Source organism: Mauremys mutica, chromosome 8 (assembly GCF_020497125.1).
Source record: "Mauremys mutica isolate MM-2020 ecotype Southern chromosome 8, ASM2049712v1, whole genome shotgun sequence".
NCBI classification, from domain to species: Eukaryota; Metazoa; Chordata; order Testudines; family Geoemydidae; genus Mauremys; species Mauremys mutica.
The window spans coordinates 93193538-93216022 of NC_059079.1; the positions used below are offsets into that span (position 1 = coordinate 93193538).

At 43.3% G+C, this 22485-nt stretch overlaps 1 protein-coding gene across 1 annotated transcript in view; it reads left to right on the forward strand.

Moving 5' to 3' along the window:
• PPP2R2B (protein phosphatase 2 regulatory subunit Bbeta) overlaps nt 1–22485 on the forward strand; it is a 156414-nt gene that overhangs the window by 120162 nt on the left and 13767 nt on the right. Inside the window, exons 5-6 of the mRNA XM_045028591.1 lie at nt 8582–8759; nt 17222–17386. Of these exons, the coding sequence (XP_044884526.1) occupies nt 8582–8759; nt 17222–17386 (343 nt within the window). The remainder of the gene's footprint in view (nt 1–8581; nt 8760–17221; nt 17387–22485) is intronic.

Here is a 22485-nt window from a genome sequence, read left to right on the forward strand (position 1 = left end):
AGTTTTGTAAATTTGCCACAATGACTGGAAGGCCTTTTGCAAACCACTGAATTTTTCAAACACTCACATAGCGTTAAAATGGATTGGCCAGAGGCAAGCCACCAGCCCACCAATGCCATTTTGAATTTACTCCCATTTGCTGCCATTTCAGAGACACATCTGAGTGCATGAGCATCACTGTGTTCACATAAGACTTTCTAATTAAACAGACGTGTTGCCCAGCACCAAATGCATTTAAGAAACAAGGCAAACTGCCTTGGCTAGTGGGTACTGAAATTACTTTATGGGGAGATAGAGCAAGGCATGGGGAATCAAGAATCCTAGAACTGGAAGAGACCTCGAGAGGTCGTCTAGTCCAGTCCCCTGCACTCATGGCAGGACTGAGTATTATCTAGACCATCCCTGACAGGTGTTTGTCTAACCTGCTCTTAAAAATCTCCAGTCATAGAGATTCCACAGCCTCACTAAGCAATTATTCCAGTGCTTATCTACCCTGACAGTTCAGAAGTTTTTCCTGATGTCCATCCTAAAGCTCCGTTGCTGCAATTTAAGCCCATGGCTTCTTGTCCTGTTCTCAGAGGTAAACAAGAACAATTTTTCTCCCTCCTCCTTGTAACAACCTTTTATGTACTTGAAAACTGTTATCATGTCCCCTGTCAGTCCAGACTAAACACATCCAATTCTTTCAATCCTCCCTCCTAGGTCATGTTTTCTAGAACTTTAGTCATTTTTGTTGCTCTTCCCCGGACTTTCTCCAATTTGTCCACATCTTTCCTTAAAAGTGGCGCCCAGAACTGGACACAATACTCCAGCTGAGTAGAGCGGAAGAATTACTTCTTGTGTCTTGCTTACGCCACTCCTGCTAAAACATCCCAGAATGATGTTTGCTTTTTTTTTGCAACAGTGTTACTCTGTTGACTCATATTTAGCTTGTGGTTCACTGTGACACCCAGATAGATCCCTTTCCACAGTACTCCTTCCTAGGCAGTCCTTTCCCATTTTGTATGTGTGCAACCGATTGTTCCTTCCCAAGTGGAGTACTTTGCATTTGTCCTTATTGAATTTCATCCTATTTACTTCAGACCATTTCATCTTGATCACTTGGAATCTTAATCCTATCTTCCAAAGCACCAAGCTGGGAGGGGTTGTATCTGCAAATTTTATAAGTGTACTCTATGCCATTATCTAAATCATTGATGAAGATATTGAACAGAACCGGCCCAGAACTGATCCCTGTGGGACCCCACTTGATAAGCCCTTCCTGCACGACTGAACCACTGATAACTATTCTCTGGGAATGGTTTTTCAACTAGTTTTGCACCCATCTTATAGAAGCTCCATCTAGGTTGCATTTCCCTAGTTTGTTTATGAGCAGGTCATGTGAGACAGTATCAAAAGCTTTACTAAAGTCAAGATATACCACGTTTACTGCTTTTCCCCCTCCCCCCCCCCACAAGGCTTGTTACCCTGTCAGATAAAGCGATCAGGTTGGTTTGACACGATTCTACTCCTGGCTCTGACACTCATGCAGTGGGTTCCACTTCTGGCTCTGATACTGACTCTGTTTGACCTGGCACAAGTCACTTAAACACTCTTTGCCTCTGTTTTCCCCATCTGTAAAATGGGAACAATACAGTACGTCCCTGAGAGGTGGTGTGCCTTCTGGCAGTATATATTTGAAGGCCATTGACTTGAGCTGCTGTTTTGGCCTCTTTAGAAGAGTGGAGTCACCACTAGATTACCTCCTCATAGCTTGTATGCTGTATTAGCTCAGTCTTCTCTAGTTTCCTCTGCTGACACTCACTCCAGCCCTGTGGTCTTCCAACCTCTTTTCACAACTCAGCCCTCCAGCCAGGTCACATTTAAGTTCATCCTTTCTAGGGTCACAGAGTTGTTTTAACCAGGCCAACAAAAATGCAACAACTGAATCTTCAGCCCCAGGCAGGCTAACCTGGCCAATCCCTCTCGCTCACAGGTCATCCTCCACTATAATGTGTTGTCTTCACACCTGTCCTCAGGCTCCTGTGCTTCACTCCATCCCACAGTCTAAGGCTGACACAGTTCTTTACCTTCCCAGGGTTTCAGGCAGGCTGTCACACTTACCACCCCCCGGGTCTCCTCCTCTCCACTGAGCTGCTTTCTCCTCTTTTTTTGAGTCCATCCCCTTCACCTGGCCACACCCTTCCCAGGTGCAGTCAGTGGGGTTACTAGCTCTTTCAGGGTCCCAGAACTCTTTTTTTTTTGTGCCAGTGCAGAGTTCACACCCTTATTCATTTTAACCCCCAAATTCCCTGTGTGCCACATAATTTGGATATCTGCTCGTTTTTATGGTTAAGATAAACAATTCTGATATGGAAGTTACAGAAAGAGAGATGTTTATCCCAGAAAAAGAAATCCTGCAGCATTAAGTTTCTTCCATGGATAAAAGTTTGGTGCCTCTCCTTCTGGGCCTTTGTCACAGTATTGTCAACCACACCTGTTCTCTGATCATGTGATTGACTTAAGAATTCTGAGATATTTCATGCCAGCATGTAAGCATTTTGGTTTTTGAACTGTCGTGTATTCATGTGACTCCTGAAACTGGAGATTTAAGATGATGATTACCAATTATTGACTCAAAATTTAGCAATACTGCAGGGGAGGAGGGTGAGAGATACGAAGTTACTCATGGAAGCGATTCCAGTCGACCTATGTCCACCCTCACAAAATATAAGAAAAACGATGCCTTTCTCCAAGAGTGGCATAGAACGTGCACATCATTATACCACCTACGCAAAACAGGAGAAACCTGATGAGAACAAAGGAAGGAACTAACAAAACAATGACAATTACGCTGATCGGATTAACGCCGCTGTGATCTTTTTGATAGTAGACTGAATCTGGAAGAAAGAAATGCAATTCTGATGTGTGAGAAGGGGCCAAGGCAGGCTGTCTCCCTTGCTTTTTGAACCGCATCCGCCACTGAACCATGGAGAAAACGAATTTTACAGCTCAAGAGAGGATTAGTGCTTCATTAACTCAGGAAAGGAGAAGCCTTCTCTAGACAAGGAGAGAGAGATTGAATGTGGTGCGGGTATCAAATGAGTCTTATCAGCGCCGTGTGCTGGGGGGGGTCCTTTCTTTAAAATCCAAAAGGACAATTAAGACATATTTTTTTAAAATGAAAAAGGACTGGCATTCTCCCTTCTAAAAACAGAAAGTAATTTAATTTGTTACTGGTTTATTTTATGTGACAGCCTTTGTATGTACTTGATTCGGTCTGTTACACTGAATTACCCTTTAATAATGGGTATATATAATACCAGATATTGCCCTCCAAGTTAGTTCAGTAATTGAATAAGGAATGCATTTAGGAGTTTTCTATATTTGTTTAAGATTGTCATGACAATACTAGTAGGAGTTCGGCTCTGCTCAAACCACCCAACAGGAAGGCTGTATGCTTAAAAAAACAAGTTTTAATTGCTACCAAGTGACCTGTCATTTTATTAGCGAGTTTCATTTAACACTTGCGAAGTGCTGCAATTCTGAGCAAATTCATTGCCTCATGCATTAGTTTCTGGTAACTCTGATGCTCTTTTTCAATGTTTGATTCAGCGTAGCAGACCTTTGTAGAATGCAGAGTAGTTTGCAGTGTTGTTAAGTTAGACCATCATTTCTCTCCATTTGTTGTATGTTGAGCAGAATTGTAATGAGGAGGTCTGTTAGACTGTAGAGTAGTCTCCCAAGGGGACTGTTGGAAGCCGTATTGCTTGAGACCTTTAAAACCTTGACTAGACAGCGTATTAGAAAATATATAGCTGAGAACAAACCTACATCAGCCCTGAGGTGGGCTAGACAGAAGATCTTTACCATCTGTGATTCTTTGGTTAGTGGTTTGCTATTATTTTTTCTAGGATTCCCCAAATCAAATGACTTCGATTCTGCACCTGCTTCCTCGCTAAAACAAACAGCCCACTTCCACTTTTGAAAAACCCAAGAATCCTTTTTCTTTGCTTTATGCCCTTTATCATCAGTGGAGATAAAGACTTTATTGTCAATGAAATATTTGAACACAAATGATGATGGAAAGAGAAAATTCACCATTTCATTGTGCAAAACGTCTTCAGCGGCAAGTCTAGGGGTTGCACTGCTGACATCCCGAGCGTTCCAACTGAGAAGAAAGATTGGACAGTTTGCTATTGATACATGCACACTTGCGCACATTTCTTTTTTGTCATTAGTGCAAAATATATAAATGTGCATAAGCTATAGTGAATGCTTGTGTTTCTCTTCTGAGGAGGCTCTCTCACTGCCTTCTAAGTACCACCATCTAGAGCACTGAAGTCAAACCAGTGGCCCTTACGGACAGTAGAAAATGTGGATTTGATTCTAAATTGAAAGTACGTTCCCACAGCCATGCCCTGTGTGATATTTTTAGCTGAAGTACTTGAATCCTCCCACTGCTGCTTCTAGTACCCCAAGAACACCACATCCTTTGCTTGCGTGCTGCATTGCCGAGGAGAGAGGAGAGCGTAGATCTGTTAGCTCCATTCTCGGGTTGTGGGAACCCCAAGGAGAGCAGACTAGCACTTCAGCTGTGTCTGTGCCTAAAGGAGCGGTATGCAAAGGGTGGCTCCCTTCCCCAATGCATTAACCTAGAGTAGCCCAGGAGAGGATAAAAAGAGAGGTTGAGAACCAACAACCAGTTACAATTCCCTGATTCTCTGCATCATTCCGGGGGGGGGGGCATTATAATTTGTGCCAGCTGGCAACAGTCCCATATGGCCCATATTCCATTTGGGGATAGCAGGAGTGCAATAAACTCCAGCCACTGCCCTCCCACAGTTGACATACTACCTATGCCAGTAGCTGTTGGGAGGGAAACTATGCAGCCCCATTGTCCACTGGGAACTCCCCTATGCCAGCTAAAGCCCTGGCTCAGTGAGCCCAAAAACTATGGGTGAGATTTTCAATGGCAGATGCAACTAAGCACCCTGAAATAAGCATGTGAACCATCTTTGCCTCCAGAAACTAGACATGGCCAGGGAGACAGTGTTTGGATCCAGCTCCAGATTAGGACTAGGTTGGGAAGTAGATTTGAGATTGAATCAGGGTTAGGTTCAGTTTCAGATCATTCAGCTCACGAAGCTTGCCAGCTGGTCTCCATCAGTGTTCTGAATTGGGATTAGCTCTTTCTGCAAACCTTATGGGTGGGCTCGAGTACAGGGAGCCAAATCTGAACTGATCCTACACCAGATTTGGAAGAGGATCAGATTCAAGGTTCCAGTGCTGGCTCACCTCAAGCAGAAGTGTTGGTGTAGTTAGGGTGATGCAGTGTCTGTGTAGACACTGTTACTTGCGTCAGTTGTTAGTGCTCTTGTCAATTTCACGGCTCCAGCAGAGATGTGAAATTGACAAGAAAGCCAGGCCGCTAGAGCCTAGCTGCCCCCCTGTTCCCCTGGAGAGCTGTACAGCTGGACTCCTGGCTGGGAGCTGGGGCAGCTGGACCCCACTCCCAACTGGGGGCCAGGGCAAGGAGCTCAGATGGCTGGAACCCGCTCCCCAGTGTCAAGAAGCCCTAGGCTGCTTTCCCCCCACTCCCAGCAGGAAGCAGGGAGGCGAGAAGCCCTGAGTGGGTCTCCCTCCCCCCGCTCCCACGGGGGAATGGGGAGCTGAGGGGTGGGGAGCAGCTTCCCAGGAGCCTGTGAGGCAGCCAGGCTCCCAGCAGGGAGCTATCAATGGAGCTGAGAGAACAGGCTCTCCGCTCCCCACCAGGGCTGCCCAGAGGATTCTGGGGGCCTGGGGTCTTTGGCGGTGGGGGGCCTCGCTTTGGCGGTAATTCAGCGGCGGGGGGTCCTTCTGTTCCGGGACCCGCCACCGAAGTGCCCCGAAGACCTGCGGTGGGGACCCCACCGCCGCCGAATTACCGCCGAAGCGGGACTCGCCGCCGAAGTGCCCCGAAGACCTGCGGTGGGGACACCCCCGCCGCCGAATTACCGCCGAAGCGGGACCCGCCGCCGAAGTGCAGCCGGGTCTTCGGTGGCGGGGGTCCCTGCCGCTGGTCGTCGGACCACTTCGGCGGCAGGTCCCGGAACCGAAGGGCCCCCCGCCGCTGAATTACCACCGAAGACCCGGCTGCACTTCGGCAGCAGGTCCCCCTTCGGCGGTAATTCGCCGGCGGGGGGTCCTTCCGCCACGGAGCAGAAGGACCCCCCTGCCAGCAAAGACCGGGAGCGGAAGAAGCTCTGGGACCCACAAGAGTTTTCCGGGGGGCCTGGAGAGAGTGAAGGACCCTGCTCAGGGGCCCCGAAAAACTCTCGTGGGGGCCCCTGCGGGGCCTGGGGCAAATTGCCCCTCTTGCCCACCCCTCTAGGCAGCCCTGCTCCCCACACTGCCCCTCTTAGGTCAGTGGACGCGCTCCTGGTGAGGACGCACATCACCAACCCAAGGAAGGTAGTGTAGACGTGCACTACCACAGTAAGTACAGCAGTGGCTGTAATATAGGTCGACTTAAGTTTTTAGTGTAGACATACCCTAAGTAAAAACTGCATATGGCTCTGTACTAGAAACTGAGATGTTTATTGGCTGTGGATACTGTTACCTTCACTCTCAGGGTGCAGGAAAACTGATTTCTTTGCAAAAAACTGCCATATAAAATACACCTATACCTACCGACGCTGGTATTGCAGTGATTAATGCAGGCTTGGGGATAGGAATCCGTGTGTGGCTTGGGCGGGTGGCATGACAGTCAAGACGTGGCTGTACTGCATATCAGTGTTGTGTTGAGTGAAATCTTATGCCAAAACCTTTTATTTATTTACTTACTTTTGTTTCCAAAGAAGTCTGGTGTAACAGTTGAACGCGGTCCCTTTGCAAACCATCATGTTTCTGACAGTCTGAATGACAGCCTGCTTCCTGCAGTCTCTGAGCAAAATGCTAGACTATGTCCCCAGATGGCTGAGCAAAGTCCTTCAACAGCAAATGATGCATCATTGAATATGTCAGGCTGAATTAGAAAGCAGGCTCATCACATTAAGCTCAGGCTCTGAGCTGGCAGTTCCTATGTTCTAGTGTCACTTGATCCTGGCTGTCATACCCCTATCCCCACCTCAGCAGCCATGGGAAATCTTTTTGGGCAGCATACAGATAATGCACACAGTAATGAAGTAGCTTGAGGGAATGGGTTATTGGCAAAAGGAAGCATAGACTGACACCTTTCTATTGTATTAAGTTGCCTTAAGAGTGTTATGTCTAAATATATTAAATATATATTTTTGACTGTATCTATTCATCCATTGATGGCTTATGTGGGTTATGGTTAATAAACATACAAGGAAAAGTAGATGTTAGTTTTTTTCCCCATCTGTTCCAATGTTCTTTCTATTTTCCTCTCTCTTCCCATCTCCTAATTCCATTATTTTACCATAGAGTGCGGAGAGGGGCAGGAATCTATGCTGACATGGGTTTACTTTAAATATATATATATATATATATATATATATATATATATTATTATAATAACAAAGAATAAAGGATTTGCTGATTGGAGGAAGGGAAGGTTTAGTCAACCAATAACAAAAATATCTACAGTGATTTTCTTTATTTTTTCCCTTTCTGTGTATTTGCATTTTGCAATAAGAATATGCGCTTGGCTTTAGCAGCAATCTAGCAGTAGTTTGGAAGAAAATGTTAATATTGGAAGCTCTGAGCCTGCAAACACATCTGTACAGATGGGCCCCTGTGCCAACACAGAACTGCAGGGCAGGAGTCCATCCATGTGGATTTGATAGCAGGATTGGGGCCTTAATGTGCTGTTCCAAGTACTGCACTTAGGTACAATTTTCTTTATAAAAAAACAAAACAAAAACCCAACTTAGCACTTATGCTAGACCTTTGGTATTCAAAACATTAATTAATCATCACAATGACCCTGTTAATTAGTAAGTATTAATATCTCAATTTTTCAAATGGGGAAACTGAGGCAGAAAGATTAAATAACTTGATTAAGGCCAATGAGGGAATCATTGCCAGAGTGGGGATTAGAACTCAAGGGTACCTGACTTTCAGTGCTGTGCCCAAACCTAACAATACCTTGCCTCCAAATATAAGAGATTTCTACATCTGTTTTTCCTACTGTTCAGTCTTTGTTGCATATATTAATGTATAAAATTGTGAGGCATGAGGGGCTTAAATAAATTTGTGTTCGTGAAAAGGGTAGGATTAAATCCCTGGGGACTAAAGATAACACAGGAGTGCCCGTTAGTGCCTGTTGAATTGGTGGTTTATGTGATGCACACAATTGTCCACTAAGAACTGGACTGAGACCACCAAACAACCATCAGATGGGAACTATCGGACAGCTCTGATCTAGACCAGATTCATTTCTAGAGGCAAAAAACAGCCTAGAAGCAAAAACTAATTCATGTCACTGAACAATCTAGTCTCCCCATAAATGTACGGTGTCCTGGATTAACTCAGCTGTAGGTGAGATTGTTTGAATATTAGCTGAGTGTACTGATCTGAAAGTTGCAATGACATTACTTTTAATGCGTAAACTATTTTGTTCTCCTAACGCCTTGCTTTTTGTTCCTTCTATTGCCAGGTCCCTGTACTAAGGCCCATGGATCTAATGGTGGAGGCTACTCCCCGAAGAGTATTTGCCAATGCGCACACATATCACATCAACTCCATATCCGTAAACAGTGACTATGAAACCTACATGTCAGCTGATGACCTGAGGATAAACTTATGGAACTTTGAAATAACCAATCAAAGTTTTAGTATCCTTTGATTCATAAATCCGGCTGGAGTTATTGTCCAATCAGGAGAGGTTCTTGTAGAACCCAGACTTTAGAAGAATGAGCTCATCTGAACCTTGAGTTTACATCTTTTGGAGGATTTCTTTTTCGTCGTCTACAAATCCTTCTTATATTTGAATTAGGTTTCTCTTATTTAACCATTAGACAAAATATCTTATTTGTGCATGATTGTGTATACACGGTCGGTCAGATGCTGAGGTCCTTATGCAGGTTTTATTCATTCCTTATTCAGGCAAAATTTCCAATGAAGCCCATGGAAGTTTTGCTAAGGAAGGACTGAATAAGAACTGAGGGAGGTCTTCAGGATTTAGCCCATTCTGATTTGCTTTACAACAGGATGTTAATAATAATAATAATTTTAATTCTGTTTTTATTACTGCAGATTACCCCATTCAGTTACCTTATGTCAGTAGGTTTTTTTCATACAGAGATTAAAGTGTAAAGCAGGAACACAACAAACTATTCATGAACAGCTAAATGGAATACACATATCTTGCAATGTATCACGAACGTTGCTAGACTTGTATTCTGAGACTCCGCCAAGGGGAGAGAATTCCAAAGGCAGCCTCGTTCCTTGCTTCTGTGGGAATTCTATCCACGTATAAACTGAGTGAGGACCTCCAGGCTTGGCCCTATACAATATGTGCATCCATGGTTTGTCTGTATTTCACACTAGCGTAGGGTCAGTCTGGTTCTCTGGCTTAGATGTGACATGAAAGCAGCTGCTGTTGTTTTTCTGATGTGAATTTAGTACTGGGGAAAAGGGTGAGCCTACTTGTCCTCTGTAGGGGACCTGAAAGTACAATGGCATTTCCCTCATGGGGAGAGGGAAGGGGCCACAAAGATACAGAGGACAGTTAAGGGGGAGAAAGAAAACAAAGGGGTAAGGCCAGGAGTGGAGACAAAAATGCTGAACACTGAGCAGAGAGCCCCAGAGTAAAACGGGGTAGCCTATCTGAAAACTGTCTGATATGTGGGGGGGAGGGGGAAGGGGAGCTCACCAAAGCAATGGAAGGCCCACCCCTCAGGTGAGGTCAGAGCCACAACCCAGGTGTCATCAGATCACAAGGGAAAATAAATGAAAAGCAGGGACGGGGGTCTAGGTCACAGGGTCAAAGGATCCAGAGAGAGACATCAAGCAGAGAACCCTGGACAATGCCCACTGCTCAGGGAGAGTTGACAGCTTTGTCTACCGGCAAGAAAGCAGTAGTGCCAGCTTCTCTCACTTGGTGGCCTGTGCTAGTATGCATCAGTTCTAGTGGTAAGAGACAATAATGCAGCTTCTTTATTGATATACCCATCTGGTCCCGCATGTGTGGGTGGGTGCAGACTTTACTCAAGACAGATCTACACTACAAACTTGCGTTGGGTATAATTATATTGCTCCTAGGTGTGAAAAATGCACACCCCTGAATGAAACAGTTATACTGACCTAATATCTGATGTAGACAGTGCTGTGGTGATGGGAGGGCTTCTTCCGTCAACTTAGCCACTGCCTCTTGCACAGGTGGATTAACTAGGCTGACGGTAGCAGTTCTTCCGTGGGTGTAGTGTCATCTTCAGTGAAGTGCTACATCTGTGCTGCTGCAGCTTTTTAAGTGTTAGCCCTGCCCTAAGTGTTGGGAGGCCATTACTGGTCTTCAGTGTTTGCAAAGTGCTCTGAGATCCTCAGATAAAAGGTGCTACCTAAATACCAGCTATTATTGGTGCTGTGTTATGGTTACAGTGCGTGTGTGTCAGTCTGGACAGTGTGTAAATGTAAGTGCCAAGACCTCCTTTTTCTTTTTAGTTCTGTTGCTCTTGCTGTGGATGCAAAGTGTTACCATAGCAGCTGGCACTGAGAAGGTCTCAGTCTCTTTTTTTTTTTAACCACTACGATGTTTTGTCTGATTCCAAGAGCCATAAGATTGAACACAGCTCAGCTGGGCATCATTACAAGCTGCTGTTTTCCAGTTTGGGTGACATGTTGAATTTTGCCTGCAGGGTGTAAGTGGGGGAGGGGAATTTCCTTAGGTGATTTAGAAGACAGATGCCTTGGGGGAAATAAGGAGAGGAAATATTAATAGTGTAGTTTTCATTATAAACTGTAGTGTGTGACAGGTTGCCGGTTGCAGACATACAAATGAGACCGGGCCAGTCACCCTTATAACAGCCACATCAGAAATAATAACAACAGGGATGATGATAATCACTGATACTTGTATAGTGCTTTCCACTGAGAAATCCCCAAAGCACACAGCAAACTTTACCAGCTGGGGATCATTTTGGCAAGCGCTGAAATTCAGCCACTCTGGGGTGGAAAGTGCTTGTGTTTGAACTGCATGCGGCAACTGTATATTATGGTTTAGAACTGAAAGTGCCAAGTGCCATATTGAGACACAGCTACAGAGAATTCAGATGGACAGAATATAGTTGTCCCAGCCAAATTTAGTCAAGATACCAGTGCTGATAGTCTACTGTTCCTAAAGTGCCAGGAGAATTTTAATTGACACAACTCACCAGGAACTCAGTGGTATATCTCATTCAAACAAGGTATCTCCAGCAGCAAATTGCACCTTAGCACCATGCTGGTGTATTGGTACAGTCCTGACCAAGAGAAAAGAGTGCCCCTTGATGTATCACCACTAATAATTCTTGTAGCCATCCGAGTTCTCCTTGGCATTCTGCTTAGCTTAATAAGTCTTGCCGGAACACAGTCTATAGGGTTATAGCTCCATCACAAAAGCAGCAGTTCAGACCAGTAAGGGGAAGGTTAGTCCTTTGGATAATGGACTCTTGTCATATGCAGAGATCATTGCTTCTGTTCAGAGCTGTGAAGAGCCAAAGAAATTTGGATAATGAAGGTGGCTGTTTGGTTGGCAGTGTGGATGCCTTGCTCTCTTCCCTACCATTATCCCATCTTTCTTGTTGCAGTTGATCTGTTCATTCTCAACTACCCACATGTCTCTGATCCATCCAGAAAAAGTTCCCTGGGAAATTTGCAGGCAGGACTTTAGCAGGAGACTTCTTGTTCTGTGCTGAATTCCCATGCATTCTGCCAGGGAGATTGCATTCACTGATCTGTACTGAACTGGCATTTCATAAGTGAAGCAGTCCTTCTGAGATGTCAGTGAGTCATTAGTACAGCATGGCAGCATGTGACACATCCCATCCCATCCCCTGAAAGCGGCTTCCTAGAATTCTTCCTGATCACAGTGCTTTGGATGCCACATATCCTTATTTCTGAAGTCAGCTCCAGGGACAGTGCTTGGTCATGGAGCTGACACTCCTAAAAGGGTGGAGAAGAGCAATTACAATGATTCTTTCTTTAGGAAACAAGTAGAAAATTTTGCAGTTGGGTTTTTTCATTTTATTGTTTGGTTTTGGTGGTGTGCGTACCCCACTTAGATATATGAGCATGCCTGGGGTTTTCCCTTCCCATTCTTGAATCCTAATTGAAAGCTGGTAAGACAGTCTTAAGGATCCCACATTTATTCATTCCACAATGGGTTTTTTCCTGGTGAACGCTCCGTCCTCTAGTTTCATATGGTCTTCAGTGCACAGATCTGTGATAGGTTTCAAAAGATATCTTTGAAGGGTACTTGTAGTCATGAAAGTGGCTCTAAAAATGATGCTGCGGGCTCTATATATCCTGGGCATGCCTGATACTTGAGCTCTGGAAAATGAGTAGAGTTTTCCTTGAATATCCTTCCGCCTTGGGCCTTTAGGGTAGGCAGGTGGGTTCTTTCATGGCTTCACAGGCCATTGAGCAAATCTCCACTGGACACCTAGCAAGTGATACTCATGGCCACCTCTCCAAGCCCAAAGCACATCATCTACAAGGCCTCCTTGAGAGGCACTGGCCAAAGCAAAAGACTCCTCAGAAATTCAGGTCTCCCACACTGAGGAGAGCCTGCTTAGCTGTGGTCATCCACTCTGAGGAAGAAATGGAGATAAAGCCGTTGCCTTTGGAACAAGACTTCTATCACCATCTGGGAAAACTGTGCGGAGGTTTCACGAGAGAAGAGAAAATAATGAATCAAAACATTGCATAAAGATTCCCACTATGCAGAAGAACTAGTGTGGTGGGAATAATCTTACAGGTTACAGCAAGGAGTCGTGGTGAGATGAGACAAACCAGCAGCACTTTAGGATTGGGTGAATAAAGATTTGGGGGGTTTAATCCTAAAGAAAGGAAAAGATGATAATTTAGTAAATTGTAGGGTTGGTTGGGAAATTATTATTTTCCCCTGTGTAAAATCTCAATAAAATCAAAGTTTTCGCTGGAAAACAAAACATTTCCAGATTTCAGTTCTATCTCTCTCTCCACCCAAATGTCAATGAAAACAGATTTTTCACAACAATTTCCATTTAATCAAACAGTCGTCATTGTGAGAAAATAATGTCAATGGGTGACTAGTAGATTATGGAGGGCTATTGACATCTCCTTGTTATCTCAGTTTGCAATCATGCGTTACTGTCGTGGAGTCTGCACAGTCTTGGAACTGGCTTTTAAACTGCTTTTATTTTTATCTTTTACATAACTCATGGGGTTGGCTTTTTACTTGTCTAAAGTTAGCCCCCTAGAGCAGTGGTTCTCAACTTTCCTGGGATCAGGACCCATTTGTAAACTTTAATGGCCTGTTGCAACCTAAAGCTATCCCCAGATCCAATGCCTCCCCTTCAGGAGTCGATAAGTTACACCAGGTTGGAACACCCTGAGCAAGGAGCTCAACCCAACCAGACCCCTACCCCCAAACCCTGTGATGTGTTCTGGCAACCCAGTACTTGGTTTTCCATTTGATCTGGAGCAATCTGAGCTCTTTGTTGGGTATGTTAGGCCCCTCGTTACATTACACTACTCCACAAAGTTTAGTTTGCCAGCAGATTTCCAGGGCCAATCTCTTCTCTCAGTTACTGACATAACCCCATTGACTTCAGTTGGGCCCTCAGCACTTTAAAATAGTTTTTAATACTGCTGGCCTCTCAGTAACAATTGTTTTTGGAGCTGCTCCAACAACTGCCAGTCTCAAAACTCAGTCGCTGTATGTTCTTAAAAAAACAGAGAAATTGTTTAGTTTAAAAAAGCAGACTTAGTGATGCACCATGTCCCGTTCCACAAAGTACAGTGCAGTTTAAGAAGGTCTAAAAATCCCTGGAGGTAACAGCATGCACAGGATTAACACGCTAGCTTTTCACCACTAGAGACCTAAGCTCAAATCCTACTTAAGTCATAAGTGAAAATGAGTTGGGGGGGGGGGTCTCATTCCAGTTCTGATTTTGTGCACATCACAAAGCCATTGTGCAATTTGATATGATTCGAAGGCACTGCTTAGTAGGGACCAGGGCTGTAATAGCAAGGGTTGTTGGAAATCGGAACTGAAGGACGTTGGCAAAGCTGCGAGAGGGTTCAGAAATATGATAATACCATGTGTTTCTATAAAAGCAGCAAAGAGTCCTGTGGCACCTTATAGACTAACTAGAATGTTAGTCTGTAAGGTGCCACAGGACTCTTAGTCTGCATCTGTAAAAGCAGCAAACACGGCTACCCCTCTGATACATGTGTTTCGATATCACTTTTCATCTTGGACTATCGTGGTGCTTCACAAACGTTACGAAATCTAACCTCACTACAGTCGGTGAGGACGCTAAGTATTACAATCCCCTTTGTGCAATCCAGGGCATAGGGCACTGGCTGGTGTTATAATTCCAGTTCTGCCACTGAACTGCTGCATGACCATGTGCAAGTCAGTTTGCCTCTCTCTGTCTCAGCTGCCCCATCTGTACAGTGGAAGTACTAATATTTGCCTTCATATAAAGCACTTTGTACATGAAAAGTAGTTGACAAAGAGCAAAGTATTCTGATTTCACAGACAAGGAGACTGAGACACGGAGAGAGAAGGTGACATCCCCATTCTATTGAAATGCAAATAATAGTACCACAGGAAATCTGTAGCTGAGCTGAGATTTCTCTTGATTCCTAGTTTGTACTTTAACCTCATGACCATCCTTCATTCCAAAAGAGTCTAACGGTAGAAGTATTACAGATTAGTACTGAAGTGCGTTGGCAGAGCTGAGGATGGATGGCAGAGTACCTGACTGAGATATACCTGGTTATAGCCAGTGCTATTGGCACTTCCTGTCTCTGAGCACAACATTCACCCATTTTTTTCCCCCAAAGGGAAAAATGCCCTCTCTCTAAACCCTCCCACCCACCATGCTGCACTGAGGAAAGGACTTTTCTTGCAGTCAGGTTTTGATGTAATCCCCACAGGCCTGTGAAGTTCTCATCTGATTTATTTTTTTCCCTCCTCTCCCTCTCTCTGGAAATTTGCTGTTAACAGCAGGACCTTAATTTGCTTTCCATGGGGTGATGAAAGTAATGGTGCAATCCCCCTCTCCCCCCGCACAGTCAGTAAATTGTCCCATGCTGGGTATTTTGATTGGACTGTGAAATCTAAGGCCGCTTGCCACCAGTGACCACTAAGTCAGTGTCAGGGCCGGATTGATAGAGACAATCATCAAAGGCTCATCTGTACCACTAGGAGGCTCTTTGTGATTGACGTGGTTCCTTTCTGACTCCCTCCATCTGGTGTGTCTGACTACAGATATTTCAAGCTCAACTTGAATGTCAGGATGATTTAATTTTAGTCCAGGATTTTACTAAGTCTAAACTTGCAGAACCTTCTTGAGATGAAAAATCTTCCTGTTACAGCAATCGTTTTCTGTTAGTCATGTTTTGTTTTTCTTGCATTGTTACATCACATGGGGTTATTTTCTTTTTCCAGCAACTGTAATAAGAGCTGTTTATTCTGCCCCATGACAAATTTGCCAGAGTCGAATCTTGCGGTTTTTTTGAACAGAGGGGGCAATACAGTGTGTGTTACAAGCAGCTGCAGTCTCTAGGTAAATAGATAATGTAACACAAGATGGGATTTGTCTTTAGTGCATTAGTTTCTTTCAATCTGTGTGTTCATTGACCTCATTTGAATGATGAGACGTGAAGAACAATGTCAGTCAAAGCCAGATTCACACTAAAGACAGTTAACATAGGCTGAGATTTTTAAAGGAGTCTAAGGGAGTGAGATGCCTAACTTGCATTGAATGCAAAGGGATTTGGGCATCTAACTCCTTTAGGCTATTTTGAAAATCCAGACATAGTTCTTGATCTGTTTTATTTCCAGTAACACCATGTGTCTCTTGAGAACAGTGCTTTTGGAAGCAGTATCTCACTGCATTCTGAATATGTGTAAGAGGGGTGGGAATGTATGTACTGGTATTCTTGATCCCTTATTGTTACGTAATTTATACGCACCATCAAGGGTACCTAGTGCTAAAATGTTTTGGGTAAATATTGTCCTGGCCCTAAACAGCTTAAATTCTAAGGCCATGAGCAGGTACAATATGTGGTACAATACAGCACAGAACAAACATATGCTAAAAGAAAATGTTTGCCAAGTGGTAAAGAAATAAGGAAGCAACTGTAGGGATCAAAGCAGCCAAGGTATTACTTGCCTGGTTGAATCTGCCTAGAGAGGAGGAGTATGTTTTACTGGTTAGATCAATACTGTAGACTAGTGGCTCTCAACTTTTCCAGATTACTGTCTCCCTTTCAGGACTCTGATTTGTCTTGAGTTCACTCCATGTTTCACCTCGCTTAAAAATTACTTGCTTACAAAATCAGACGTAAAAATACAAAAGTGTCACAGAACACTATTACTGAAAAATTGCTTGTTTTCTCATTTGTACCATATAATTATAAAGTAAATCAATTGGAATGAAAATATTGTACTTACATTTCAGCGTATAGTATATAGAGCAGTATAAACAGGTCATTGTTTGTATGAAATTGTAGTTTGTCCTGACTCCGCTAGTGCTTTTTATGTAGCCTGTTGTAAAAAGGCAAATATCTAAATGAGTTGATGTACCCCCCTGGAAAACCTCTGTGTATCCCCAGGGATACGCATACCCCTGGTTGGAACCACTGCTGTAGACCGATTACTGTAGACCTGGCACTCATGGTGAGACCTGATGCAAGTCACTTTGCTTCTCTGAGCCTCAGTTTTCCCATCTGTAAAATGGATAATGATGCCATTGAGATCTTCAGATGATGACGTGCGTATTAGCATAGCACCCAAGTGCTGCTTATTTACATATGATCTAACATGGAGCCACAGCCATTCAGAAATACAAAGAAAGAGAACAGAAAATCTCTTCTAGAGCTAGAATACAAGGCTTTGCTGAGAGTTCCTGGTGCAGAACTTTATCACTCAAGATTAAAACAGCAAAGATTTGAACACTGTCTTCATACTCGCTGTCAAAAAACAGTGCTCCAGTTAAACGATGCATAGTAAAGAAAGCCAGAAGTGATTAATAACCACCGGGGCTGCCTGTTGACAGCACTGGCTCCTGCTGTTTGTTTTTCCTTGACTTGCCTGTTTCAGATATCGTAGATATAAAGCCAGCCAACATGGAGGAGCTAACGGAGGTGATCACTGCGGCAGAATTCCATCCACACCACTGCAACACCTTTGTGTACAGTAGCAGCAAAGGGACAATAAGGCTATGTGACATGCGGGCATCTGCCCTTTGTGACCGACACTCCAAATGTGAGTACTTCCAGCACCTCACCAAGGTTGTGGCATAGGGGTGTTTTGTGATGGGCAGGGGGGGAGGAGAGAGAGTAAATAAAGGAAGGAGAACTCTGATTATAGGATCTCATTTCTACCAGACCTAGGGTTCAGTGGCGCCAGGTCAGTAAATGCCAGCTAAAAAGCCGCAAAAAACCCAATGAAAGAAATAAAAAATTTGGTTAAATGCGAATGGGACGGTTTTGAACCAGGCTCAGAATTCAGTCTCAGATGCAACCTTCAAATTCCCCAAAGTTCTGGAGAGTTTGCATTTGAGGGGTCTGTTTCAACCTGCTATAAAACTAGGAGCCATTTGAAAATTCAGATTCCAGTCTGGGTGTTCAGAAACGGGCTTCAGGTCAGGTCGCTTCTCACTGTGGTATTTTCCCAACACTGCTTTTCATAGGGTAAAGTGAAGAATGATCATTTCATTGGGTCTTTCTGGCCTTTGTAGAGAAGTGGTGAGGTCATATACTCATCCCTTCCCTCAGTACTGATGTCTTTGCTTTTGTTGTGGTTGATATGAAATGAATGCCCAAACCAGAGGGAACAAAATCCACATCTTTCTCCAGTCCTGCACTTTCTTGCTCCAGCATCATGCATATCTTTGGCAGCTCTGCAAGCAAGAAGGCCCTCTCGCTGAAACCCAGCGCTGCAGACTTTGGGAGTAGTGAGGGAACAGATGGTAGGCTGTAAAAAATTATTTGTGCTGCTTTGACAGTATTGCATCAGATTTATTGCATTGAGGCCCTAGGGTGCAATGTTTATCAATCCCATATATCTGGGAACGTAGAAATTGCTATACTGGTTCAGATGAGAGCTGGACACAAAAAATTTGGCCAAATCTTTTTCTAGAACAAAACGCAGATTTGGCAACATTGAAATGTTTTGTTAATTGATGACAAATTTCACTGAATTTTTCTTTTAGGGAAAAGTACCAAAAAAATAAAAGTTTCAAAAAAAATGCAGTTTGAAATTACTTTTTTTTTTAATTTATATTTTGTTTTGTTTCTAAAAATTCAGTGGCATTTAAAAGTGGTCAGAATCCAAACAAAATGTTAGTCCAACCCAAAATGATTTTTTTTAGACTTTTTGAAATTGCCAGTTAACCAAAAATCTGTTACTCGTCCTGATCTAGTTCAGACCTCTTGTCCAATGAGGCCAGTATGCTGACTCAAAACGTGGTGCAAAACAGCAAGAAAAACAAACCCTGTAGTGAACAATTTGGAATAAGCAGATCCCATGGGAAATTTGTTCCTAGCTCCCCTCCGCCCAAGTTAATGGTTGGTTATGCCCTGGACCGTGAGAGTTTATACAAACAAAAGCAAGTATTTCTTTACCCAACGCACAGTCACCCTGTGGAATTCTTTGCCAGAGGATGTTTTGAAGGCCAAGACTATAAAGGGTTCAAAAAAGAACTAGATCAATTAATGGAGGATAGGTTCATCAATGACGATTAGCCAGGATGGGCAGGGATGGTATCCCTAGCCTCTGTTTGCCAGAAGCTGGGAATGAGCAACAGGGAATGGATCACTTGATGATTTCCTGTTCCATTCATTCCTCTGGGGCACCTGGCATTGGCCACTGTCAGAAGACAGGATACTGGTCTAGATGGACCTTTGGGCTGACCCAGTATGGCCATTCTTATTTTCTTATAGCCCATCTTTTTCTCTAATCTCAGATTTCAGGGGCCACATTTCACCTCAGCAGAGCTGGTGGAATTATTCATTGCTAATAATGTATCCAGCTAATTGATGCTGGTTCTCTGTTCACCGTTTATTTACAAACAAGTTGTGACTGTGCTGTGCAAGAAGTCAGACTAGGTCATCACAATGGTCCCTTCTGGCCTTAAAGTCTATGAGACTGTTAGGAATGTGTTCATTATTAACTATTGTTCAATGAATAGTTTGTGTGAGCGAATAGTTTGTTTTCAAATGGATCGGTACACACTTGGTTGTTGTTTGTATTGTGGTAGTGTCTTAGGGCAGTGGTTCTCAAACTTGGGTCGCCGCTTGTTCAGCGAAAGCCCCTGGCAGGCCGGGCTGGTTTGTTTACCTGCCGCGTCCGCAGGTTCGGCTGATCATGGCTCCCACTTGCCGTGGTTCGCTGCTCCAGGCCAATGGGGGCTGCAGGAAGGGCGGCCAGCACATCCCTCAGCCTGTGCTGCTTCCTGTGGGAGCCGCAATCGGCTGAACAAGCGGTGGCCCAGTCTTAAGGGACCACTGTCTTAAGGGACAGGGCCCTACTGCGCAAGGCACTGTACGAACATATAACAAATACAGTCCCTGCCTAAAGGAGTTTACATTTAAGAGAAGAGTTAGCACAATAGATTCAGGGTTGGTTATTCATGCTCTATGATTGGTCACCTGACTGTCATGATGGTTTTTCTTCTTCCTGGACTGGATGCCCTACAATTTTATTCTCTGCAAACATTTATAATCTGTCGTTATTGCTATTGTGCAAACAATTGGAGCTTTTCGAAATGGACAGGGGAGCATTTCTGGTCGAAGGACACTCAAAATATATATCTGGCTAGTTTTCAATTCCCACAATTAATTAAAAACTTGCTGACTGGGATGTTTGTGGATATGGAAGTATAAGGGGCCGATATGGAAATATAAGGAGTCATGAACACTACCGAAGCAAATCGGTGTGTTTTATCCACAAGAATTTTTGCAAATATGTTTTTGCAGTTTTCACACCACTCCAAACGTATATTATAGACCCATACTATGTACTATAGACCCATAATGCTTATATGTTGTGGCATCTCTTTTATTAATAAGTTTAGAGAGATTTCAAAGGATCAGCATCCTTTCCTAGTATCCTCAGAAGGATTAGACTGGAAGTTGTAAGTGCACATATCTTCTTTCATTAGATTTAATATGCATTCTGTTGCTCAGATCATATCTGCCAATATCCTACCCAGTTTCTGGTGATTAGAATTCATCACCTTTTAGAGCATCTTGGATTTATATATTAGGCCTTTTGAATTCACATATCCTAAAGGCTATTCTAACATCTGTGGATGCAAAACTTTTAAAGGGTTATAGGAATCTAAAAACAAGTGTTTTGTGGTTTATTGTTGTTGGAAGACAACGTAAAGCAGGTTAATATTGTACTGTAATTCTTAGTGGCCTGAGAAGCTCACGTGTGCTGTCATTGACTAATAAAGCACAACAAAACTGTTATTGGAGACAGGCCATAAGTTGGAATTCAAACCTCTTTGAAAATCTAGATCTGAATCAGCTATCTCTGTAGTTTTGGTTCTGAGGGGGGCCTATTTTCCAGTTCCATATCTTACAAGAATCTCAGGAGATTTCTAGCATCCAAGATGTCAGAATATTATTGCAAGAACAAATTGCACAGACTTGGTGCCATTGAATGCTAACCCTAATAAACTAGATCCAGACAGTGCAAACTAATGCTTTTGATCTTGCTATAGCATGATTATAGCCGCATATCTACAACATATTGTTAGGTTTAAAAAAAAGCAGATTGGGAAGAAAACTGTATTTCTATATGGAGGGCTTAAGTTTTTGAACAGCAGTTTCCCTAAATTCCACTGTTTCTTTGCGCTGTCTCACTATCCTGTGGGATCAGCTCCCACCTGAGATTCCTAATACAATTAAGAAGCAAACAAAATTCAGTTTCTTGACTTTTCAGCAGCAGAAACCCTCCTTTGTTCCGTTGCTGAAATGTCCTTCTAGTCCTCAGCGCGAATACAAGTCAACTGCAAAAACCAGTTCAATTTGACCTCTCCCTTGACATTTCATATTGATTTTCCTCTATCCTTCAGAAACATCGGTCTTCAGTCAATTGTAGCTCAGCAGATGTGAGAGTCGGAATTGAGACAGTTCATCAAAGTTCAAAATGAAAAAGCAACAATGGCTTTTGGAGATGAATTCTCTAAAGGAGATATTTAATAACTGCCCATGTGTAATCAAAATGCAGACCATATCAGTGTACATCCAGTCATAGCTATTAACCTTTTGATAAGTATTTGGGTGCAACACACTGCCTAGGGTCAGCTTTAACATATGTGTTTCTATTTTTACAGCATACTTGCTGTTTGTAGTCAAAGCTCTGTTAAGCCACTACCTCTTTCCATGCAAGGTAGCTTGTAGTTGCCTTTGTGCATGAAGGAGAGAATACTACCTTACATATATATATAAAGCCTACTATCTGGATATTTCAGTATTAATTAAGACTCACTTACCTACCTCACAATGGTATTGTATGTGGATAAACGAATGCGTAGAGAGGTCAAGTAACTTGCCCAAGGTTACCCAGAAAGTTAGTAGAAATGGAATCCAAGATCCTTGTTCTCCTGATCTAATCACCAATAACATTTCCTTTCAAGAGGACTAGAAGTGTAACTTGTGCTTCTGGTTACATTTTTCTTCCCAGTTGAAAGAAAGCACCTGCCCTACATTAATCAATAATTGATCTTAAGAATTCACAGACCTGGCACCAGGAAGATCTGGGTAACGTTAATCTTTTGTTTGAGTTTTATAAGTAAACAAGTTAGTAAAGATCTGAGTAAAAGCCTTCACCGAGAGTCCATGATCATTCACTACATTTCTCATGGGGTCCAAACTAAAACCAGACCTCCAAACATCTATAAAGATTTGGAATTGGGAGTTGGAAATGATCTTTGCAGCTGATCCCATCTCTGTCCACTAAAGTTCCCAGTTCCAAACTCTGCTGTACCTTGGGGAAGTTTGGATGTGTATCTCTATCCTGTTCTGGACTCTACATCTTGGTCCATCTAATGTCAAAAGTTCCATCAACTGGCATTACACTTGCAATAGTTCCTACTATCTCTGAGATTTTTACTTTGTCCTCAGAATTGATGGAGGAGATGCCAGTGAGGATTCATTTGTATTAAAAGCAGAGAAACGCTCAGCATTTAAATAGATTTCCCCCCTCCCCCCGTGTTTTGGGAAGAAATATGGATGGAGAGGGAATACCACTCAGTGAAAAAGAAAATAGATTTGTTATGTAACATGGAATTAGCTGAAGAGCTCCCAAGAAATCCTCTCTTTGAGCTCAGCAGCCAGTGTCTGCTTCTGCAG